Source organism: Musa acuminata, chromosome BXJ3-1 (assembly GCF_036884655.1).
Source record: "Musa acuminata AAA Group cultivar baxijiao chromosome BXJ3-1, Cavendish_Baxijiao_AAA, whole genome shotgun sequence".
NCBI lineage: Eukaryota > Viridiplantae > Streptophyta > Magnoliopsida > Zingiberales > Musaceae > Musa > Musa acuminata.
Window position 1 is genome coordinate 4,151,924 of NC_088349.1, and position 19,182 is coordinate 4,171,105.

Here is a 19,182-nt window from a genome sequence, read left to right on the forward strand (position 1 = left end):
AGTTTCTCCGATTCGCACATCTTAAGCATATTTGACATGTGTCTCCATCGTGACAGATTTCTTCTCATACGGATCGATTTATGCCTTACCTACACTAAGACTAATATTAAGAGAATTTTTTGACCCAATCTCTCTAACGCTTAAGCTAGTGGTCTAAGTCTATACTAGGTAAGGGTTTTCTTTTGGGAAAAGAACACTTTGACGTAGCATTGGAGATTATCTTTTATATCTGACTTTAGAGGGGACAACCTATAACTACTTCAACATCCTTCTCTTAACATTTTATCTACATGAATGATAAAAAGGGAGATACCTCCGAACAATCTATCTGAGACCTTTGTCCACATGGACAAAAGAGTGACTTAAATTTTTTTTCTTCTATGATAACTTTCGAGTGATGTAACCATTAATACATTTCCTATCACCCCTTAATTAAGTCACAGCTCAAAAAGAAACAACTTACTTCTTTTCATTTTCGTTTAAATTGTTATTTGTTTGCTGTTGGTGACATAGTTTACTGTACCTTCGAGTCAATAAGAAGATTTAACTGACCATAAAACCTATCTTTTCAACTTATGAACATCTTACCAAGTAACGCATCAACTCTGCTAAATCAAAATTTTGGTTTTTCAAATCTACCCCTCTGCATATTAAAAATAATATATACTTTCTCCTCAAGTCTAAATACAATCACTCTTACACTCAACGCTTGTCTTCCTCTACTCATACTCATGATAGTCTTCTTGATAATATCTACTGAAAATTAGCCTAATGATAGAAAAATTACTTGTCCCAATCTGATCATGAGGTCTTGATTAAATATTTTCTCAATCTCTTTCCATTATAAATCTTTAACGTTACTTGGATGCGTATCTAAATCTTTATAAAAGTAAAGTAATAATTTAATTTAATTTTTGGCATGATCATACTTCAAACAAAGGAGTCCACCAGATTGAGTGCGACACAACTATTTTTGATAGATTTGATATCCAGCATCTCAGCCCTTTCCAGCTTTCTCTTGAAGTACCATGTATTCTTTATTATTTAAATCATGATCAGGGCCTTCGATCCATGTTTTATATTTTATATTGCCAAATTTGCCCCTTTAAATCCTTAGACTCCATAGAAAAACAAATTAATCATAAATCATGCTACAGCAAACAAGAAAATATATTTAATCATAATTATCCTCAGACTCCATTAGAAAAATAACATAGGTCATATATATGATCAAGTGGACTGAATTATGTATGACCACATATACTAAATCATACCTAGTCATATGAGCTAGTCTGAATAATTAACTTAACTCAAGTTAGACTTTAATTTGATATATCTTATTTAATTAAATTTTAATATTTTAAAAATATTAAAAAATATTATAAAATAACAATTAATCATAGATACATTCTTTTCATAAATTAATTCATTTAGATTCATGATTTTAGATTTAAAACTGATTAAATCATAAAACAAATCATGCATAATTCTTTATATATCTATTTAAATCAATTAGAACTAGATTAAATTAACTAATTATTTTAACATTATAATTTAATTATTATTATTATTATTTATTATAAAAGTTTAAAATTAAAATTAAAATTGACAAGAAACAAATAGATGATACTACCTCTCCTTAGAGACCCTTTCCTCCAAAAAAAAATCTTTTCTTCGTTTCTTCCAATGTTAACTATGAGAGATGGAGAGCTCCCATTATATAAGGAGAAGATGAATTCTTTCCCAAAGGTAAGCAATAATTAAAATTTTATTTTAATTTATTTTTATTTTTTTATTTTCGTGAATTATAATATTTATTTCTTATGATTCACACATAAAAAAAATTTGAATTATTTACTTTCTAAAAATTATATCACTCATTAGGAAATTAATTAATTAATAACTTTAATTTATAAAATTCTTAACTTATCCACATGAATAAGGAAATCAATTTTAATTATTTCCTTAACAATACTATATAAATAAGGAAGTTAATAATTTAAATAAAGTAATATATTATTTATGATAATTAATTTATGTTAAGAAAGAAAAAAATATCAATGATTAAATTCATCCCCACTTAAGCAAAAAAATAAAATTATTAAATTATCACATCCCAAATTTTTATAAAAATAAATTATTATTTTATTATTCATAGTTTAGAAAATATTATCTTTCTTTATCTTTGAATTCAAATTTTTATTTTTACAAAACTAAAAAAATATCATATCTTCCTAATAGGGGTCTTAAGGGATAAAAAAAAAATATTCTCCACACAAGCCTCAAATCTATTACAAAGTAATATTTTTTTAAAGATAAAATATAGAATAAACACACATCAACAACTATATATATATATATATATATATATATATATATATATATATATATATATATATATATATATATATATATATATATATATATATATACACTTGTAATAACTTTCAAAAAATTATAAACATAATAATCAATATTCATAAAACATATATAAATATAAATAAATTAATATAAAATGATAATATATCAATTCATTATAAAACTCATGTATAAAAAAATAATGATAATTCTTATACAATAAACAAAATCATGCATCAGTTATATGTAACATATCTTGATGACATACATAATAGTTATATAATAAAGATGCACATCACATTTCGACAGTGCATACTCCCAATAGTAGATCGAGATAATATCATATTTCTCATAATAGCAAAAATAATATATCTCACTTGTCCAAGTGGAGACACATATTTTTGACATGGAGGAATTATCTAATTATATCTAATGACCCATTAATCTTTGAAGGGAATCACCCTACCCATCCTAAGCAAGGATACATAGTCAATTATGACCATTTATTTATATTTATTTATTTATTTATTTATATATGCATCCAAGAAAAAGTATGATAAAATATTATAGGAAATCATGTTTGATGTATGGCGTACTAGATTATGTCAATTGGTGGTTTTGTACCATGATAGAATCGTAGCTCTTTTCACTTATTGCACTTTCAATGTGAACTACTCTCGTATATACTATATGGTAATAATCACATTAATATTATCAATTTAATCTTAAAAAATAAGAGAAAATCAATAATTATTTTAAATAATATCTTTAGATAAAAATTTTAACTTATCAAATCTTAAAAACATGAGGCATTAATCTCTTTATAGTTTTCAATCAACTAGAATTTTAGCTCAATTGACTTAAACCAAACTCAATTCAATTATGACCTAATAGATCATCCTCAAATCTTTATAGAATCGATCTAATTTAGATTTGATTAATAAACTAGTCAAGTTGGTATGAAATCATCATAAACTAGCTTGAAGAGATCAAACCTTTTTTATTTAGTCAATTAACGAAAAAATTAGACCATGTTGCATATTGCTAATCAAGATTAACCCACCTGAGTCTTAGATTGGTCAAGTGAGTTATATATGCTTATCCCAAATAGTATATTGGGATGAGATATAATGGGCTAGATAAAGGGGCAATGACATGTCTAACGCTAGTTGCATAGTTAAGCGAGCCTAGCTTCACGGGCTAGGTTAAGCCTTGCTTAAGAGTTGGGTTGAGCCTTACCACTAAATTGGACCACGATTAACTTATGGGTTGGATTATGCTTAGTCACATGGGTTAGAACATGCCTAATCATATGACTTCAGTCATACTTGACCACATGGGTTAGACCATGCTCGATCACATGAGTTGAGTCATGCTTAACCATATGAATTACACGTTAGTTACCACATTGGTCATGATATACGAATTACATTCGGCAGGTGAAATTATTTATCTTAAGTTTCTATTTAAGAATACTGTAAGGGGGGCACTACAATAATCCTCGGAGTATCTATTTTTAGTTGGAGAACCTTATTGCGCAAAGAGCATGGGGCCAATTGTAGGCCAGCAAAATGATGACTCACAATTGCACCAAACATGTGTCTCTAACATGAGCATGACGACACGAAGATATGCAAATAGGAACAAGGGTCAATTTTCTTCTTCTTAATAAAAAGATCACAATAGTAAAAGAGAATGATTGAGGACAAAGACGACAAACACATTTAAGATGACTAATAAATACTATAAAATTTTCTTCTTCTTATCCTTGTAATTAAAAGATATAAACACCCTCGGCAAGAGTTAAAATACCTTTAAAATTTTAAATATTTTTAAGACTCAAACCATCAGAATCTAAGAATTTGACATCATGTCCATGTTGATGCAGCTTGCAGAGATCAATTAGGTTTACTACCATGAGATATGACTGGAAGAGATAAGAAAACCTTTTGAAGACTCCATAATTGTTAAAATTTAACACCTCTCTGAAAACTGTTAAGCGTAAATGCAATATAAACAACAAGTCCAAAGAATTAACAGCAATCAGACCATCAATTAATTTAAGTTAATGACATCACACCATCTAATTTATGCGACAAACTTGTAGAAGGCTACAGATAACACTAATAACTTCGAGCACTGCTCTTGTATTCCGTCACAAATCATTGACGAAATACGATCTTGCTTGATATCTCATGGAATTGTGCGCTGATAAACAGGCAAAGCTCCCAGTGCCTCACGCTCTGCATTCTCTTTCTTCACCTGCAGAGAGAAGAACCAGAAATTTGTCGGATCTGACATGCTAAAAATGAAATTTGAACCACTTAGAGGTTAATTAATTGCCATTCCCCAAGAAGTAAAACAAATCTTAGCTGTTAGTCTGAAAGATGAACTGCTATAAGAATTATCAGTGAATATACTTCATCATCACAAGTACGATGAATCATCCTAGTGAGATTGGCTAATTAACTTATTGATAATTATTCAGATGTTTACAAAAAAGATAGAAACAGAAAGCAGCAGATCTGCATATAGCATAGACAGCAGTAACAAGTACAAAATAACCATCTTCCATTTCATTCCCAAATCTAAAGACAGACATGCATGCCCAAACCATGAAAATGGTTTAGTGTTTGATATCAGAGTCCATCTAGTAAATAATATCACAAAGTTCTAAGGTATAGTTGTAAAGAACCATATAGTGAGAAAGTACATAAAGTAGAAAGAGTTCCAAGGTTACCAATCCGAATTTCCTCACGATGGGACTGCTTGAATGGCCTTCTAAAAACATCAGATTGCTTATATTAACTTGTTCAAGATAGTAATTGGCTGTTAAGTGATTTAATGATTGAAGATATTATGCTTCAGAATCAGTACAGTCTTGATAAAAAATAGCTCTAGTTTGTCTCCAGTAATCTTACTCCTCTTTTTCCTTCTAACCTTTCTATTTGAATTTTCTTTTTGTTGCTATCATTGTACTCAACATCAATTTCCATTAAAATTAGTCCTCACCAATATTTTTTGAAATAAATTTGGATATAATTATAGAATTCCAGCAAATATTTGTCTATTTCCTCATTTTATTGAAGCCTAAACTCTATCAAATCCCTCCACACATCCACGCTACATCCCTCATTTCATTTAATTATCCCAGTATTCTGAGTGCACGACGTTACATGTAAAATCAGGACCATCTCTGAGCTCCTGAAGAAAAAAAGTTTTTTTCGATTATCCTGGACTAAGCCATGTCCTGCAGTGCACTTGATTATCTTTTTTTGTAATATATGCCAACAGTGTGAAGAGCTTCTAGTGACCAGAAAAAAGAGAGGATATGCCAATCGAGTCAATATCATGGATTACCAAGGTTCAATATCATGGATTAGATTTGGGCATGGCATGCCTTTTGCCGTTCCCATGTTTCATTGGTCTTATTGGCAATTATGCTAGCAATCTGGAGTGTGTAGGAATGGTTAGGCATTGAAGGGTTTTTTTATCACTATAAAGGCAACATTAGACATTTAGTCAAATATCATCTGTTGGCTCCTTAGAAATATGGAGAAACCTGTTTCTACTAACTACAGTTTTAAGCACTTGCTTTGAACATCATGTGGTTCTGGAGAATAGAGAGGCTAGTAAAGTCCTTATTGCAACAATATAAAGCTTGACAAGATACTAATTTGGAATTGAGCATGATGTGAATTCATAGATGAACTTACCAAACCCAAAATTTCTTAACCAATGCCCTAGAGATGAAAGATGGCCAAGGATAATGATAAACTAACATAAGACTAGTAGATAAAAGTTAGCATCAATGAAAAGATTTCCCATCCCAAGCATTAAAAGAAAAATAAAATGACTGAATATACATATTTAGTTCTCCAAATATGTATGTCTTTCTGGGAACTAAATTGATATCATAATCAGTCAACTGTCAAAGATATCTCAAAGAATCAGAAAAAAATAAAATAACAATCACATGAAAATATTATATATATATATATATATATATATATATATATATATATAATCAGAGAAATAGAAAATGACTGATTATGATATCTAATTTATGACCAAAATTGAAAACAATGGTGAAACTTAAAAATGAGATCCAAGAACAGAGGGATGCATACACGATGGCAATGCAAGGGACCAAGGACTACACTAGAAAGCCTTAGACCAGCAGTCGGGTTGCACCAAGCTGAACAAGGAGACAGAAAAACATATTAAACCATTGTTAAGTAGTGCAAGGGAGGAGGTACAGGCCTTGTTAAAGAATTTGAACAACCACTTAATATGATATAGAGCTAGACTCTGGTTCCTCCTTTATTCAAAAGAAAAAAACTTTTTGGAGCTTATGGGACAAGGTCAAAAACATGTACAGGTCAAATAAAGTAATATTACAGCATATGCAAATTACACCACTATAAATACAAAAATACTTGTAGCATCATCCAGACCAGTAAAATTAATGAGATAAGAAACAATTTCGCCAAGTTATTGTCCGTATTATCATTGACAACTTAAAAACAATTAAAATAGGATATATATTATACACAGCTCTTCACCTTGGCATAATGTCAAGCTAATACAAGATTGTGCAAAACAAAAATTCACATAAATGAAATTGCAATTAATAGGCAGATATAGAACAATTCTGATCACCATATCTAGAATTACTGATTATGAGAATGAACACACCAACTCCAAAGATATAACCTCTAGCACATGGCCACAAGCTTAACGGAAAGCTCTAAGGTCAAGACCAGGTAAATTGTGCTTAGAAGTAATACTTACAAGAGCCAGCATATCTTTAAGATAGCATCTGAAAGGTGTCTGCAATGCCTGTGAAAAATATAATATTGTTACAAATGATAATGAAAGTAAGTATTGAGAAAAGAAATTCTGGTACATTGCTATACACACAAAAAAACCACAAAAGTTGTTGATGACAAGAGAAGCTCTAATAAAAATTTGATGACGGGATGGAGACTAAATAAGTGGAATAGATTGAAGGGAAGATAAACAAACTCAACGCCCAACAAAAATAATTCAAGGGATACATACAACCACTCAAAAGGAGTCCAACTAGAAAAACAGGGCTTAGGAATTCATCACTCTAAGAAATCCATCAAAAGACAATAAAACGTTTCCTTCATTCCATATACATATATGATAGATTAACCATTCAACTGTTACGAAGACTAGATATCATTTAACCATGGGGACTATCATATGTTCTTCAAGATTCATCTTTTTAGGACAATTATGAGATAAATCTTATCCTACACAAAATCAACATCTAAAAAGTAATTAATAACTTCAAGATCCCTAAAAAAAGTAAAATCGATTGTAAAGTAAGAAAAACCAAAAACTTAATACTTAGATGAGATGCATCAATTCATGATCTTTGAATTCATATTCAGCATGGATCGCATTGTAAATTATTCATGCAAGTTGTAATTTAAAAGAATAATGTTAGAAGCAGAATCCAAAGATAGAATGCTAGGAGTGAACGCCAAAGAGGTGCAGACAACATTCACTCTCCCAATGGAATTTGAACTTAAACTGATACCAAAGACACTCTGATTTAGTAAAGCACTGTCTGTCGATCTAAGATAAAACAAAATCTAAACTCCTAGATCGGAATGCATCACATCTCACATGGCACCACATCCGTCTGATTCTTAACAGAGAGAATGCAATAAGTTCCGGCCAGACCTGCAAGTCCTCGGGAAGGTACTCGTGCTTCATGGATAGATCGATGGCGCGCTTGAGGCGCTGGTTCCTGGCGTCCACCACCTCGCGCGGGAGCCGCGCCAGGGCCTCCTTGATGTCCAGGTCGTACATCGGATCGTACAGATCGTCATAGCGCAGCCCTGCACCGAAACAAAACGCGAGATACCCAGAGCCCGATACCAGAAGCTCGAATCGAGGAAACACGACGGCGAGGTAGGGTGAGATTACCGTATTTCTTGAGGCGATTGGAGAGAGCCTTGTAGTGCTGGGCCGCGAACCAGTTGCGGCGGGGGTTGGTGAGCCACTGCATCCACGACGACGCCATCGTCAGATCCGTCGACCGGTCGACCGATAGAACGATCACCAACACCTTCGCTACCGCTGCCGAAACCAACTACGTCTACACGAGAACCTCTAGAGATCCCTAGAGTAATTTGCCGCTTACTTTTTTTCCCACCCGTTTCCTGTTACCCTCGCGTAAACCCGTATCGTAGGTCGGTACAGAATGTGGGGTCATCCCTCCGCCAATAAAGAAGGAGGTAGTATAAAAAGGCCACAACGGGTGCGTCCGTGGCGTATGAGCTCGTGTGAACACAAAGTATTTTATATAAATTGAAATTTATGTAAAATTAATTTATTACAAATTTCCACTTTATTTTTAGTACTATGTTTGACGACACTATTAAAGTGCAAAAGAGCCACCACATCCTGTATTCTGTGTATGGAGACTACGCAGCCGCTGCGGCCAATACCAACCACCAGACGTGACTAAATATCTTTCTCTCCAACTTCCCTCCTGTGAGCCACACGGCAGCAGCCTCCTCTTCTTCCACTGCCTCTCTCTCTTCTCTTCCTCAGCGCAAGACCAAATGGCGGCCATGGCTTCCAGTTCTTTCTCCTGTCGCAGGGTGGGAAGGATGTCGTTGATTCATGTTCTGTAATGTGCTCGGTAGGAACTCCAAATGATGAGGATGACGATGTTGGGCAATTGGCAGGTGCGGGGTGGCTTCGTTCATCGGATAATGTGCAGAAAGAAGGAGAGGGACAGGGATCATCACCACCCTTTCGAGGTAGTCGAGATCACCCCGCCACCGAGGAGCCTCGGCGTCCGCTGCTTTCCCTCGGTACTGCTTCAAGCCTTCTCCCTCTTTCTCTGGCTCCTTGTTGGGTATAGCTTTTTGGTAGATTAAGATACTGAGAGCATTCGTTGCCGATGTGATCATTTTATCATGGTCTTAGAGCAAGTAATGACATCAAATCCCGCAATATGGGAGATATAATCCAGTAGAAAGGCCTTTATCAACTATTTAGGCTTAATTAATGCATTCTTCCCCTCCAGTAGATCTACCAAGTGCAACACACTGTGTGTTCTTACAAATGGGATCTCATGTTCTTAGTAAAGCACTCTTAAGACATTTTCCCCTAATTTTAGACTCAAAAACATCTGCTCATCTCAACTACTGAGGTATATGGGACTAATATTGCTTTTGATTGTGACATTTTGGCCTCAGAATATAACTGCTGGTTTATTTCCTCATGTGAAACATGTAACATGCATCTTTTTTTGTTTGTGGATTTAGCAGCTCAATCACATTCAGTAAACTAAAGTTCAGCTTTTGCAGATCAAGAAGAATTAATCATTCATGCCCCATATGAAACTCTAGATATTTCCAGGAGACTTGACCCTTTTTTCCACTCATCTTCTTATGTCACATTAATCAGTAAATTCAAGTGAGAAATGTTAGTGAAAAGATGGTTCTCCAAATTCTTCAAATATATTCAGCAAGTTTGGAATTGTCTCACGATAAAAATCTTGTGTTGTAGTATCGGACATGGAGGTATTTGCATTCTGTCTTTTGTTCTTCAAATTTATTTCAATCTTTAGACGCTATTGACACTCATCATATTCCTCTCTGAATCATAGCTAAAATATATTTTCTTCAATTTTTTGATGAACAAAAGACAATATGAAATTCTGTACATAGTTTGACGAAAGAAATCATACCAATATAAGATGGATCGAGATTTAAATTGTTTGACTGGCATGATAATGTGTGTGTTATTTGTTGATGTAGAACATACACTGCGGAGAGAGTGTGACAATAGAAGGCCAGACATACACAGTTTCTGCTGTGACTCACAGGTACCAGCTGCGCAAAGGAAAATATGAACCAAGGGAGAAGAGGCTTGATGTGCAGTCAACCAGCAGATACATTTTGAACTTGTACTTGGAGAACCTGCTTGAGCAATCTTGATGTCCAATGGAAACAAGGGTGATCCAGTAAAGAAACGACAGAAGCTGTGTAGAAGTCCATGATGAGTGACCACAAATGTAAACCCATCTTGATTTGATTCACCAAAAATTTGTATGATAGTTTCCTTTAATTGGATGTAGAGTGGAACATGTGAACATGTAGATTCAGATTGATTTCACATTGCCTTGCTGCTTGTTCACTGAGGTGGCTCAACTGGGAACTGGAATGTGATCTTGATGCACAGTTGTCCGAGTGCATCAGCAAATGAACCAAAATGCTCATGATTTAGCTTAGCTGCAGACAGAATGAAAACTAGAATTAGATTTGATTGCATTTAGCTGTTTGAACAAAAATCAATGTGTTAAGACTTCTTAAGTATATTGATCTCTTCCCTAACAACTTATCCTTTTGGGATTTGTGGTAACTTAATCAAGCATCCAACAACCCTAATTCAAAAAGAACAGAGATCAAGAATTTTAATACCGATTTCGGTCTCTATCAAGCTGTCTGATATAGATGGAGAAACTAATAGAAAAATTGAAATTAAATTATATAGACACTGATATCAGACTATATGTTCTGAAACCAAAACTTATTCCATCTGATAATACCAGTCAATAAGCATTAGTCTAATTGGTACTCAAGTCCTAAACAAGAACACTGGAAAGTGTAGGCACTAGAGAGAGAAACAATGTGAGCTTTGGACACAAACTGGATGTGGATAGCTTACTGTCATTTCCTTCCACTTATCAGAGAACTTGGAATCATGCTGCAAACAAACTGACACCAGCGCACAAACAAACTGCTGCAAAAGAAGAGAAACGTCACACATACTAAAATGAGATGGATGTTCCATGCCCAGTAACTGTACAAAATAGGAAGTCCTAAACATATCGTGGTCATGAGAATCTAATCACAGCTGCTGATCAAGATAGGGATCTCTAGAAGGCTTTTGTCCAGCACCAAGGTGCTCTGCAACACCTCCAGAAACTCCAGAAACCCAGTTGGTTAGCCATGACGTGCTGCGCGCCAACCAACCAACCTGAGCTGGTGAGGTTTCTTCAGCCATACTCTTTCTCTCTTCCTCTAACAAGATGTCAAGCCATCTTTTTGCCATGTAGTCTTTAACTGCTTCAACTCCTTGAGTTACCACTTCCGATGGGGGAACAACCAGTGGGTTCTGATCCAAATTGAGTTTTGTCAACTTGTCTAGCCGACCAAATGTGTCCGGCAGTGCATGTATCTGATTGTTACTAAGATCCAGTTCCCTAAGACTGATCAGGTCGCCAAATGTTGCAGGAAGCTCTTGTAGATCGCTGAAGTTGCTGCTAAGATTCAAAATCTCGAGATTTGTGAGTTTACCAATGGCATATGGTAAACCTCGAAGTTCATTGAAGTGGGCATCCAAAAGCCACAAAGATCTCATCTCACAGACTGATGTGGGAAGAGATCGTATCTTATTGAGATGGATCCAAAGTTTTTCCAGATTCTGCAGCTCAAATCCAATATTTGTTGGCAGGTAAGTTAGTTCATTGTAGCTTGCATCAAACTCCACCAGTGACCTGAACATAAACAAAAATGAGTTCCCCAAGAACAATCTGATAAATACTTAAGGTGGAAAGTTCTTAAGCAATACCTGCATTTTGAGATGCTATCTGGTAGTGACTTGAGCTTGTTACCAGATACATCAAGGATCTTTAAATTCATTAACAGCCCAATGGAATCAGGCAATGAAAGGAGACTATTGGAAGAAAGTCGAAGTTCCTCTAGGCATTCTAACCCTGATATGGCATCTGGAATAGCCTGTAAAAGAATCAAAGAGATCCGTGTTGTTGAATGAATTTCCAGATGCAACCAGAACATGCAGGCATATTCACAAGCAAGATAATAGCTAAGAACGAAAAACTAACAGATAAACATCTTTTGTCTGGAAGCTAGTTTATGACAGTTTGTTTGGCCACAATATTAAAGCCTGTTTAACAAAAATAGTGTATATGCAAAACATGAGGGGAGGCTCCTTCACAGTTTTTAAAGCTTAAAAACATAATATATACCAAACCAAACAATGTCATCAATCGAAATCCTCATCCAGAAAAAGTAAAACTAAATTCAATTATCACTGATCTGCTCTTCCAAACTCCAACAACTAAATTACCACTACTATTGAACATGAATTAAGATTTCTATTGTACATAAAATAACTAAATTACTAATATATACCATTCAATATTATAAAAAAATAATAAAAAAAAGAATGGTATTATATTGATATCGATCTAGATGTTTCAATATTGGTACTTGATCAAACCAGTAAATACATATTTGTACCAGCTTTTACTGTCGAGATGTAAAACTTTGCTGCGAACACAAACCAGCTTTGAGCCGGCAGAAAGGAATTGATGCCACCTTTCTTGACTAGCTTTATTTGTTTTTGAGGTTGATTGACCAGTCTCTAATGATGGGGAGCTCCAATATCAACAGTTTCACTGCAGTTTGGGGTTAATGCAGGGTCAAAGGAAATTCTAGGATGGCAAATAGATTGGTTATTAGGGATTTCAGAATGGTGGGATTTAAATGGTATGATACCTGGGGGTGAGAGAAAATAAAATTACAAAACAAGTAATTTCTTGGACTCATTCAAAATCTTATGAACTTAGTTCACGAAGGTTACGGCCTTGCAGTACTCCACACATTGTGGGAGAAAGTACTTATTATAATTACATCAAGGCAAATAAATCATTTGTCTCTTCCTTTTTTCAGGAAGATAAATTTTGAGACTTGTCTTGGTAAATAATCTGCCTTTTTTATTATATATGTCAATTATCTTATTTATTTCATTTCATTTTTATAGAATGATGGGACCTCCTTATAGAGAATGAAATCTTCAACCATACCAAATGTTGATTTCTTCCACCTTTTTCTTCGTCAACTTCCTTTAATTTATCCTTAGCAATGTAGGAAATAAAGATAAAAAATATTATCATATGGCAATTTATATCTTCTTTGGGCATAGCCAATTCACCTTTAACGGTGTTTTACTCATTTTATCCTTGACTGGTGGTTCCCGGATTTCTTCGAGAGCGCACATATTTTCTTTCAGTGTCTTTTCTATTAGTAGCACAAATCAATCTCAACATCCTTCTCAGAAGAATGATATATTGTCACTATCATTCCCATCCAACTAAAACAACATTCATAATAAATGATAATATATGACCAAATCTGTGAATCCAACTTGTTTAGACCTGCAAAAGCAAAGTATCCTCTAATACCATTTAGATAAGTCAGTCCCTAATTATTAGTGTTCTTATTATTGTAAACTATTTGCATAGTTGCCATGGTATAGAAATTTGAGACTGGTGCAACTTAGTTGCAACAATTTACTTCTGCGGACCCTTCAAAGTAAAACAAATTAAAAAAACAAAAGAGATAACCAATAAAAGCATCAACCATTCACAGCAATAATGGGAAACAATAAATTAATCATCTTACACATTATCAAAGTTATGTTTTGTTAGGGTTGAACTAATATCCTTCCTACAAATAGAACAGCTCAAGTGACTGGTTGTTCCGAAGCATAAATTCCGATATACTAGATTTTAAATTACCAAATATCGTGCATAATGTTCAAAATTGAAAAGGAAAATAGAAAATGACTAAAACATGTACATGCGCTACAACGCTTGTACCAGTCCTTTATGACCACAAATAAGCTTCCCAAGATAATTTGCAGCACAAGGAAAAGAATGCAAGCTAGAGAGGAGTCAAGAACAGACCTCTAACTGGTTGTTGGACAAGTTGAGGGAGACCAAGCCTCGCAGCTTGCCAAATGCCTCGGGAAGATACAGTAGCTGTCGGCCAGAGAGGTCCACTCTCTCCAAGCAATTTCCTGATCCTTCTTGCAGAATTCGGATAACCTCCTCAGTCACTCCCTCCCCCTCCTCCTGTACCACGGCAGGACCCTCCCTTACACCGACAGCCTCGCTGCCCTCGGCGGCAGAACCATACATCTTGACCAGCCTCTCCTCCGCGTCCCTCAGAAACCTCTCGTACGCCTCGTGCATCTCGTCAAGCTGGACCACGGCGCGCAGGGCGACCTTCTCGCGCTCGGCCCTAGCCCGGCACTGGAGCGGATCGGTCCCCTCGGGGCACGAGGCGGTGACGATCTCCCCAAGCTGCTCGGAGAGGTCAGCGTCGATCTCGGCGATGCGGGCGCGGGCGGCGTCGACGGCCTCGTGGTCGGGGCGGTCGGCGAGGACGCCGAGGACGGAGCGGGTCTGGGCCACGTCAGCGATGACTGTGGCCATGGAGGCGAGGAGCGCCGGGTGCTGGAGGCGGGGCATCCGTCCCACCAGCTCGACATCGACGTCGACGTGGGGCGGCTGCTCGATGTCGTGGTCGCCGATGTGGGTTTGGCCGGCCTTGAAGGAGGCGATCCGAGGGAGGCGGGACATCACGTAGGATAGGATGGGGAAGGATTTGGGGTTGGGATCCATGGCCTCGATCTCGATCTCGATCTCCCAGAGAAGAAGCAGAAAGAAAGAATTGGGGTGAGCAGCTCTGTTCGTCCTGCAGCAATAGATGGGAACCAAGAAGCGACAGGTAAGAGTGAGACCGGTTCTGTGGGACAATCTGGACCGCTTGCACAAATCTCAAAGCCATAATCGTCTTCGTCATCGATGGTTGATCACAAATTTCGGTATATATATTTTAATCCTAATTTAGTACGTAATCAAATCGAGTATATATATACCATTCTCATCAGCCATCAGCCCCGAAGGATCAGATTTTGTCCAAAAATACTTGGGGTTCTTCGAATCAAATTATATTTTCTCGTCTCTATATAAGTTTCCGTGAGAGTGTGTTCTTCGAATCTACACATAGAACACCTGAATTAGTAGTTTCATCCTCGATCGAGTGGAATGTCCAATCACAAACGAAGTGCAAAAAAGATACTACTGATGGAATAAAACCAAAGTAGTAAAACAACAAAAGACGACGACTACTGCAGATTACGACGAACAACGACATCACCATCAACAGAGCTGACGAAGAACAGAAGCCAATCTACGTTACCTGCAACGCTCGGCCAAATGGCTGCTAATGTTGCCGAGCGAGAGTAGCGATGACTATGGAGATCATGTAAAATATTTATGCGTAGAATAGAAATGAGATGTTGCAGCTAAATCGTACGGTCGGATATGGAGTGGATTCAATCAGAGCTGCTCCAGCCGTTCGTTGTAGAGATCATCAGGCTGAGGAACTTGCTGGTGAGGGAGGCCTCGGGGCTTCTCATCCTTCCCTTCTCTTCTTCTTCCTTGATCTAACCCATTTCTCTCTGTCGTAGAGTTCTCCTCCTCCTCCTCCTCCTCGGCTCCTTTCTCTCCTTTTCTTCTTCCATCTTGTGTCCGAGCTGCTGTTCAACTCTCACAGCTCTCTCTCTCTTCTTCTTCTTCTTCGTCTTGTCTCTCCAACTGCAACTTCTGTGTTGTCCTGGTTCTGGTCGCTGAGATGATCTTGACACGTTGCATGAGAACGTTGTTTTCTTCTGAAAGGTTTCAGGTTCATACGCGTGTTTTGATTCGTTGTGTTCATTCAAGTCAATTTGAAGTCAATCATGACGTAGTTTAAAGTTCTAAGACCATCGCTTATATGAGATTGATTGTTCATCGACAAATCGGAAATAGCCGTCTGAATTGGTCTCTTCATTCGTTCTCATCAACTTCGAGTTGACTTCGATCAATATTATTATCTAAAATTCAAACAGAATCTGAAAATTAAAACCTTAGATTCTATCTGTCGAGTTATTGAAATGAAAAATCTTCAGATCATCACCAAATGACTCTTGTTGCTCATTATTGAATACAACAATGTTCTTATGCATCTTAACTCTGATTCAAAACATGATGCAGTGGATTCCGACGCCACAGTCGCAAAGATGCTGGTCGGCAACAAATATGATTTGGAGAACATCAGAAATATATCTGTCGATGAAGGAAAAAGCTCTGCAGAAGCTGAAGGGCTGTTCCTTATTGAGACCTCTGCTCTTGATTCTACGAATATGAAGAAGGCCTTTGAGATTGTCATCGAGGACATGTATAATAACCTCAGCAGGAAGGCTCTGAACTCTGATTCATACAAACCAGAATTGTCTCTCAACAGTGTAAGCCTTACAGGGATGGGAATGATGAGAGAAAGCAGACTTCAAGCAAGTTCGCCTGCTGCTGAAACTATTTTTTGGTGGTCCAACAAATTTGAACAAGTCGCAAGAGATTTCTCAGTGTCTCAGATACTATACCAAAGAATGGCTTTTGTTTGAGGTTTTTGGTTTTTCATAAAGTCAACATGGAGCCCAAATCTATGACATTGTGAGCAAGCATGTAATCTTTATTATTATTATTTTTTTATTGTGGCTGCCATATTATTATGAGAGTGCTGTAAAAACTTGATATTCAAGTTCTTTTAGAGAAAGTAAAATTTTTAAAGTAAAACTATCTCTGTTCATATGATGGAAGGTTTGAAGAAGTGAGGTGACAGGAAATATTCCGATATCAATCATAATATCAATTGTTAGTCACTAAAGAGGTGAGGTAGGAGATAACGATGTATCTTCCCGATGTCGAAGATGATCGAACTGACAGTCGACACCTCCGGATCGTCCTCTATTGTGTAGGTGCTAAAGAGATCGAGCTCATCGAAGTCCTATCTTGAGATAACCCCGAAGATTTATAGATCACATCGGAATAATTCGATCTTTATTCAACTTTTATCTTTTATTTTGCCCTCAGAGGAACTTTTCATGATGATCTTATCTTTTTGGGACAAGACAAAGTTGTATAGACTCCCGATCCATGATATTAAGTTGTTAGCATCAGGTAATCTTTATTTGTTAGAATGGATTAAGATTGAAGTATAGCTAAAGATTACATCTAAAGAATTATCAGCTTTTAAAATGTGTATGTAATCTTAAGTTTATGTAATGTTTATAGTATAACTATAGATTACATCTATAGGACCACATACATAATGTGGATATCAAAGACCACTGAAGAAGGCTCTTCTACTGCATGATGGCTCCCTCCAGCTAATAAGAGTCCTCTGAAAATTCAAGGATTTTTACTCCCCAACTTCACAAGATGAGTGAAACCTTACTGTTCTTAGTAGTACAATCATTGCAGCAGTAATCAATTGAAGTGACAAAAGCCAGAGTTACTACATTCTAAATCCTCCACATGTGATGGAGATGGCATTCCCCTGTTCATTTGCCTACAGTCATTTGCTGGTCCCTTCTCTTCACTGACCACAATGCCAAGGCAGGTGGAGTGGCTGACAACTCATTAAAGCCTCCCACCCACAGGAACAAAAGACCAGCTCTGTGATCCAAAGCCAAGAAGACATGGCAGATCCCTTCTCGGGATTCAGTGTAAAGCGAGGCCTGATCTCCCTGGCATTTCTTCTCTTCCTCCTCCTGGAGAGCAGCACCTCGAGGCAGGTGATGGTGATGAAGAAGAAGATGCCTTACGGTGGACAAGAGGATGCGATGGAGATGGAGATGGAGATGGAGATGAGCACAGAGGAGACCAGGAGGCTGCTGTGGGCTGCTTCAGGGAAGAAGTACATCAGCTATGAGGCACTCAAGGGGGATGTGGTGCCCTGCACCAAGCTCGGAGTCCCTTACTACAATTGCCACTCCTTCCCAAGTGCGAACCCTTACAACAGAGGTTGTCAGGTCATCAGTGGCTGCAGGGGTGACAGCCCTTAGAAGGAACGGTGTGAAGCTTCAGGTGAGAGATGCTTCCCCCATGTCACTAGTGTTTTGCTCAGGATGTAGTAGCTTCACCATCGTTACTACTTCTTCAAAGGGATGCAATTGATCCATCCACTAGTAGCTATTTGCTTTTCCTTTGGGCTATCATAAAAATCTCAAGTCAGATGCTTGTTTGGAGTTGATTGATGTTTGTATGTTGCGATCTATGGATAGATAACCTGCTGTTAAGTGTCCATTACACATGAGAAGCACTCTGTTCCCTGTTGATGATGCACAAAACTTGTTCCCAAAGAACAACTTTAGATACTGAGGAAAAGGAAATTAAGAGGGTTGGAAGAAGAGGAAAACGATTTGATATATTGGACATAGATATCTTTAGCCCCTCGAATTGAAGTGAGACAAAAGACATGACATAAAAAAAATTTCTTTGGTTCGAATCTTGAATACTGAACGACTTCGACATGACGATATTCGACATACAAGTCAGATCAAATTAATTTAGACTGGATGGATATATAAAGAAGTGTTTTAATGTTAGCAGGGGAATAAAAACAAACTTGTAAGGCATCATACTTTGTCTAAAATGTTAATGGAATTCCTAATTGTTTGCTTTAACGGCTAAACTAATGAAGTGAAGAAACAAGAATCGAATAATTAAGCGTTATGATGTACCCCACAGCATCCTTGTAGTTGCTCCAAATACTTCAGCTGTTTCGACGACCATCTCTGGCGCCCCTGTGAACGCCTGCGGCCAGTCCGCCGAGCGCTATCTTGCTCTCTTCCAGTAGTTCGGCGATGGCCGACGTTGTGAGCTGGAGTGGCCCAGTCGCAACGCTCATCACTCGACATGACCATGTCCTTGAGGAGCTCCACAACGTACTGCAACAGGGACACAAGAAAACAGCGGGCGAGTTCGAGTGCATCGTAGTAGGCTTCTCCGGCGGTCTTAAAGAGGTGGCCAAAGACTACCGTGACAGAAACTGCAGCACTTGCAAAGGGCTGCCAACGAGACAATAACCCGGAACATGAACTGCAGTAGAAGAAATGTCATTTCTCTTTTGTTTC

General features: G+C 36.9%; 4 protein-coding genes across 5 annotated transcripts; 2 read left to right on the forward strand and 2 right to left on the reverse strand.

Moving 5' to 3' along the window:
- Nucleotides 1-4,391: 4,391 nt before the first annotated feature.
- LOC135628181 (cytochrome b-c1 complex subunit 7-2, mitochondrial-like) lies at nt 4,392-8,499 on the reverse strand. 2 transcript variants are annotated; one of them, XM_065134720.1, is made up of 5 exons: nt 8,323-8,499; nt 8,077-8,234; nt 7,153-7,200; nt 6,489-6,556; nt 4,392-4,620 (listed from the first exon to the last, which is right to left on the reverse strand). In XM_065134720.1, exons 1-4 carry the CDS (start codon nt 8,417-8,419, stop codon nt 6,530-6,532), a joined length of 330 nt encoding a protein of 109 aa, XP_064990792.1. In that variant the 5' UTR covers nt 8,420-8,499; the 3' UTR covers nt 4,392-4,620; nt 6,489-6,529. The 2 variants fall into 2 exon arrangements, with proteins under 2 accessions (XP_064990792.1, XP_064990790.1); XM_065134718.1 differs by lacking the exon at nt 6,489-6,556.
- A 325-nt stretch (nt 8,500-8,824) lies between these two features.
- Nucleotides 8,825-10,527, forward strand: LOC135583422 (uncharacterized). The gene is made up of 3 exons (XM_065137517.1): nt 8,825-9,002; nt 9,090-9,218; nt 10,170-10,527. Exons 1-3 carry the CDS (start codon nt 8,964-8,966, stop codon nt 10,347-10,349), a joined length of 348 nt encoding a protein of 115 aa, XP_064993589.1. The 5' UTR covers nt 8,825-8,963; the 3' UTR covers nt 10,350-10,527.
- A 625-nt stretch (nt 10,528-11,152) lies between these two features.
- LOC135629707 (plant intracellular Ras-group-related LRR protein 3-like) lies at nt 11,153-14,945 on the reverse strand. Its single transcript, XM_065137516.1, has 3 exons — nt 14,126-14,945; nt 11,986-12,152; nt 11,153-11,911 (listed from the first exon to the last, which is right to left on the reverse strand). Exons 1-3 carry the CDS (start codon nt 14,843-14,845, stop codon nt 11,263-11,265), a joined length of 1,536 nt encoding a protein of 511 aa, XP_064993588.1. The 5' UTR covers nt 14,846-14,945; the 3' UTR covers nt 11,153-11,262.
- A 2,800-nt stretch (nt 14,946-17,745) lies between these two features.
- Nucleotides 17,746-18,111, forward strand: LOC103986752 (protein RALF-like 33). Its single transcript, XM_009404848.3, has one exon. The coding sequence runs from the start codon at nt 17,746-17,748 to the stop codon at nt 18,109-18,111; it is 366 nt and encodes a 121-aa protein (XP_009403123.2).
- The last annotated feature ends 1,071 nt before the right edge of the window (nt 18,112-19,182 follow it).